Here is a 6,000-nt window from a genome sequence, read left to right as displayed (position 1 = left end):
GCATGCATTGCCCTTAGCGAGTATGCAAAAGCGTGTGTGGGGGGGGGGGGGGCAGGAGGAGGAAGTGTCAGGGGGTCTAGCTGTGTATGACTCTTCTCACCAGCGAACGGCAGATGTCCTGTAACTCCCCCTCGAACCCTCTTCCTTCTCTCTCCTCCTGCTGGAGGACCACATGCCTAAATGCCACCCAGTGCACCTCAGACACTGCATTCCAGATGAATTCCAGTGGTCCACTTTAACAAATCCCACTTGTTAATGTAGTTAAGCACCATAATGGCCGACTGGTATTTTAGCCCTACATACTAGAGCCACCATCTTCTAAAACCTGGTATTTCACATCCGGCCATGATTGGGAGTCACATAGGGCGGCGCGCTATTGGCCCAGCGTCGTCCGGGTTTGGCCGGGGTTGGCGTCATTGTAAATAAGAACTTGTTCTTGCCTAGTTAAATAAAGATTACGTTTTAAAAAACAATTCCATAACGTTGGTTAGAAGTGTTAGCCCTCTGTTGCTGCCTCCACTACCTTCCTCCTCCCCTGGTTGCATACACACAACCCTGCCCACAAGCCGTTGTTACTGGAGAGCAGTATTAAGGTGTAAGCGGGATAGTAGGGAAGAGAAGGAGTGGTTAGGAGAGAAAGGGAGACTTGATAGCGGGGTAGAGAATGAGTGGTTAGGAGAGAAAGGGAGACTTGATAGCGGGGTAGAGAAGGAGTGGTTAGGAGAGAAAGGGAGACTTGATAGCGGGGTAGAGAAGGCGTGGTTAGGAGAGAAAGGGAGACTTGATAGCGGGGTAGAGAAGGAGTGGTTAGGAGAGAAAGGGAGACTTGATAGCGGGGTAGAGAAGGAGTGGTTAGGAGAGAAAGGGAGACTTGATAGCGGGGTAGAGAAGGAGTGGTTAGGAGAGAAAGGGAGACTTGATAGCAGGGTAGAGAAGGAGTGGTTAGGAGAGAAAGGAGACTTGATAGTAGGGAAGAGAAGGAGTGGTTAGGAGAGAAAGGGAGACTTGATAGCGAGGTAGAGAATGAGCGGAGACGAGGTTGAGAGGCTGACTAAGTGGAAAGAGATGGAGAAGGAAAGAGGGGTGAGAGAACGGGGGAAAGGGACATTAGGTCGACAGAGAAAAGAGGGGTGAGAGAACGGGGGAAAGGGACATTAGGTCGACAGAAAAGAGGGGTGAGAGAACGGGGGAAAGGGACATTAGGTCGACAGAGAAAAGAGGGGTGAGAGAACGGGGGAAAGGGACATTAGGTCGACAGAGAAAAGAGGGGTGAGAGAACGGGGGAAAGGTACATTAGGTCGACAGAGAAAAGAGGGGTGAGAGAACGGGGGAAAGGGACATTAGGTCGACAGAGAAAAGAGGGGTGAGAGAACGGGGGAAAGGGACATTAGGTCGACAGAGAAAAGAGGGGTGAGAGAACGGGGGAAAGGGACATTGGGTCGACAGAGAAAAGAGGGGTGAGAACGGGGGAAATGGACATTAGGTCGACAGAAAAAAGAGGGGTGAGAGAACGGGGGAAAGGGACATTAGGTCGACAGAGAAAAGAGTGGTGAGAGACCGGGGAAAGGGACATTAGGTCGACAGAGAAAAGCAAGAGAATGAGAGCGAAGGGATGAAGAAGCTGATCAATAAGATGGAACAGTAGAATGAAAAGAGAGAGCTAGAGCCTCTGATTGTTGGAGGGAGATGCATTGGAGAGGAGCGGACCGAGAGGAGCAAGTCTGTGGTTGACTAGGAGGGGGAAGATGGGGAAGCTTATCTAACCAAGATGAGAGAAACGGGGAAACGCAATGGAGTTATATAGTTATGTACACTGAACAAACATATAAACGCAACATGTGAAGTGTTGGTCCTATGTTTCATGAGCTGAAAGAAAAATATCCCAGAAATGTTCCATAAGCACAAAAAGCCTATTTCTGTCAAATGTTGAGCACAAATGTGTTTACATCCCTGTTAGTGAGCATTTCTTCTTTGCCAAGATAATCCATCCACCTGACAGGGGTGGCATAACATGAAGCTGATTAAACAGCATGATCATTACACAGATTCACCTTGCAGTAGGACAGTAGGGCACTCTAAAATGTGCAGTTGTTTCACATTTTGAGGGAGCATGCAATATTCACCAGAGCTGTTGCCAGATAAATAAATGTTCATTTCTCTACCAATGTCGTTTTAGAGAATTTGCCAGTACATATGTAACCGTGCCAGCCAAGGACCCCCACATCCGTCTTCTTCACCTGCGGGATCGGCCGAGACCAGCCACCCGGTTTGTACATGAAACTGTGGGTTTGCACAACCAAAGAATTTCTGCACAAATTGTCAGAAACAGTCAGGGAAGCTCATCTGCGTGGTCGTTGTCCTCACTAGGGTCTTGACCTGACTGCAGTTCAGCGTCATTACACTTCAGTGTCACCTTCGAAAGCCACTGGCACGCTGGAGAAGTGTGCTCTTCGTGAATGAATCCCAGTTTCATCTGTACCGGGCTGGTAGCAGACAGCATGTATGGTGTCGTGTGGGTGAGCGGTTTGCTGATGTCTATGTTGTGAACAGAATGCCCCATGGTGGCGGTGGGGTTATGGTATAGACAGGCAAGAGCTATGGACAACGAACACAATTGCATTTTATTTATGTCAATTTGAATACACAGATACCGTGACGAGATCCTGAGACCCATTGTTGTGCCATTCATCCTCTGCCATCACGTTTCAGCATGATACTGCACGTTCCCATGTCACAAGGATCTGTACACAATTCCTGGAAGCTGAAATGTCAGTTCATCCATGGCTTGAATACTCATCAGACATATCACCCACTGAGCATGTTTGGGATGCTCTGGATTGACGTGTACAACAGATTTTTCCAGTTCCGGCCAATATCCAACAACTTCACACAGCCATGGAAGAGGAGTGGGAAAACATTCCACAGGCCACAACAGCCTGATCAACTCTATGTGAAGGAGATGTGTCGCGCTGCATGAGGCAAATGGTCCCACCAGATACTGACTGGTTTTCTGATCCATCTTCTTTTTTTTTTTTTTTTAAGATCGCTGTGACCAGCAGATGCACATTTGTATTCAGTCATGTCAAATTCATAGATTAGGGCCTAATTCATTCACTCAAATAGTTCATTTAAGGAAATCAGACAAAATCAGTACAATCTTTTGAAATTGTTTCATGTTGCATTTTTATTTTTGTTCAGTGTAGCAGCAGTAGGAGGAGAAGAGGAGATAATTGATAGAGGGAGAGGAGTAGAGTGTCTGAGTAGAACAGATGGCTCCAGCCTGTGGAGTCCAGCCAGAGGAACAGGTGCGGATCACGTGACCGCGGGTTACCAGGGCGATGTGATTGCTCTTGGCTGCAAATGAAAGTAGAGGGGGACCCTAGAGTAGAGCCAGCAAGGGAGTGAGCTAAGGAGAGGGGGGGGTTGACTGCTCGCCTCCAGGGCTTTGTGTAATCTGTGGCAGGGAGGAGCGGAGCGGTCTCTCGTGCTCTCTGTGTGGAAAGAGACACACAGCTTCCCTCTTCCCTTCTCTAGCTGTTCATGTTTCAACCGTCCGTCATCCAGCCTCAATGAAATTAATTGACCTCAAACTGTTAATTTAAAACATGGCATCTCCAAGATGGTTACTAGAAATCCCACGACTTCCATCTCATTGTGTATCTGAACATCAACTTTGAAACCACAGGTTTAACTTGCTAAATCCTCTTGTGTACGGATGATGGTTGACTGTTCCAACAGTCTGGTTTCCGCCTGTGTCTACGGTGGGTCCTCATGCTGTGGAAAGTCTATATAGTGGAAACAGATGATGAGTTTTTCCAGGAGTTTAAAGATTGTGGTGTAAAGTTAACTATACTTTAGGCCAGTGTATCCTAACTCCAGTCCTTCAGTGCAAAAATGTATGCTGTTGAGTGTACCTGAGGCCTGGGGTTGGGAAACACTGTTTCAAGCGTTGTTGACTTCATACTGTCAGAGACAGAAGCGAAAGCTGACTGTAATACCTGTTTTAAGATGATGACATGAGATGGTGTTCACTCATCAGTCCTTCTCTACATATTCTCCCTCTTTCATATCAACCTCTCGTTCATCCTTCTCTTCCTAATCCCTTCCGTCCTCTTCTCTGTCGCTCTTTCATCTTCATCCCACCCTCTCCTCTTCTGTCGCTCTTTCATCCTTCTCCTAACCCCTCTTCCCCTCCTGCTTCTAGAAGCACTAAGAAGGTGGAGTCAGCGGAGGGCAGTGGCAGCAGTGTGAAGGAGATTAAGAGGATGAGGGAGCCCTCGGTCAGCTCCGATGTGGAGAAGTCACCCCCAGGCCCCTCCGATGAGGACGACGACGATGACGGTGTCCAGGTACACACACACACACAGACACACCCCCACTGTAACGTTAGTGACACACACAGTAACATCAGTTTTGAGCTAACCTAACATAGCAGGTGTAAAATAAATGCCTGAAACTAGATCCCCTACATACTGGCCTGAAGCTAGATCCCCTACATACTGGCCTGAAGCTAGATCCCCTACATACTGGCCTGAAGCTAGATCCCCTACATACTGGCCTGAAGCTAGATCCCCTACATACTGGCCTAAAGCTAGATCCCCTTCATACTGGTCTGAAGCTAGATCCCCGACATACTGGCCTGAAGCTAGATCCCCTACATACTGGCCTGAAGCTAGATCCCCTACATACTGGCCTGAAGCTAGATCCCCTACATACTGGCCTGACGCTAGATCCCCTACATACTGGCCTGACGCTAGATCCCCTACATACTGGCCTGAAGATAGATCCCCTACATACTGGCCTGAAGCTAGATCCCCTACATACTGGCCTGAAGCTAGATCAAATCAAAGTTTATTTGTCACGTGCGCCGAATACAACAGGTGTAAACCTTACAGTGAAATGCTTACTTACAGGCTCTAACCAATGGTGTGAAGATTAAAAAAGTGCGTGTGTAGGTAAGTAAAGAAATAAAACAACAGTAAAAAGAGTAGCAAGGCTATATACAGACACCTGTTAGTCAGGCTTATTGAGGTGGTATGTACATGTAGGTATGGTTAAAATGACTGCATATATGATGAACAGAGAGTAGCAGCAGCGTAAAAGAGGCGTTGGGGGCGGCACACAATGCAAATACTCTGGGTAACCACCTGTTCAGGAGTCTTATGGCTTGGGGGTAAAAACTGTGGAGAAGTCTTTGTCCTAGACTTGGCACTCTAGTACCGCTTGCCATGCGGTAGTAGAGAGAACAGTCTATGACTGGAGTGGCTGGGGTCTTTGATAATTTTTAGGGCCTTCCTCTGACACCGCCTGGTGTAGAGGTGCTGGATGGCAGGCAGCTTTGCCCCAGTGATGTACTGGGCCGTACGCACTCCCCTCTGAAGTGCCTTGCGGTCGGAGGCCGAGCAATTGCCGTACCAGGCAGTGATGCAACCGGGATGCTCTCGATGTTGCAGCTGTCAAACCTTTTGAGGATATCAGGACCCATGCCAAATCTTTTTAGTTTCCTGAGGGGGAATAGGCTTTGTCGTGCCCTCTTCACTACTGTCTTGGTGTGTTTGGACCATTCTAGTTTGTTGTTGATGTGGACACCACGGAATTTGAAGCTCTCAACCTGCTCCACTACAGCCCCGTCGATGAGAATGGGATGTTCTCTGTGCTACTTTTCTTGTAGTCCACAATCATCTCCTTAGTCTTGGTTACGTTGAGGGATAGGTTGTTATTCTGGCACCACCCGGCCAGGTCTCTGACCTCCTCCCTATAGGCTGTCTCGTCGTTGTCGGTGATCAGGCCTACCACTGTTGTGTCGTCAGCTAACTTAATGATGGTGTTGAAGTCGTGCTTGGCCATGCAGTCGTGGGTGAACAGAGTACAGGAGGGGACTGAGCACACACCCCTGGGGAGCTCCAGTGTTGAGGATCAGCGTGGAAGATGTGTTTCTACCTACCCTCACCACCTGGGGGCGGCCTGTCAGGAAGTCCAGGATCCAGTTGCAGAGGGATC

At 48.4% G+C, this 6,000-nt stretch overlaps 1 protein-coding gene across 1 annotated transcript in view; it reads left to right on the top strand.

The window, feature by feature from the left end:
• LOC139376006 (chromodomain-helicase-DNA-binding protein 7-like) overlaps window positions 1-6,000 on the top strand; it is a 107,614-nt gene that overhangs the window by 48,845 nt on the left and 52,769 nt on the right. The window contains exon 4 of the mRNA XM_071118038.1: window positions 4,205-4,349. Coding sequence (XP_070974139.1) covers window positions 4,205-4,349 — 145 coding nt within the window. The remainder of the gene's footprint in view (window positions 1-4,204; window positions 4,350-6,000) is intronic.

This window comes from Oncorhynchus clarkii, chromosome 20 (assembly GCF_045791955.1).
Source record: "Oncorhynchus clarkii lewisi isolate Uvic-CL-2024 chromosome 20, UVic_Ocla_1.0, whole genome shotgun sequence".
Lineage (NCBI taxonomy): Eukaryota > Metazoa > Chordata > Actinopteri > Salmoniformes > Salmonidae > Oncorhynchus > Oncorhynchus clarkii.
This window is presented reverse-complemented; position numbering and strand designations above follow the sequence as displayed.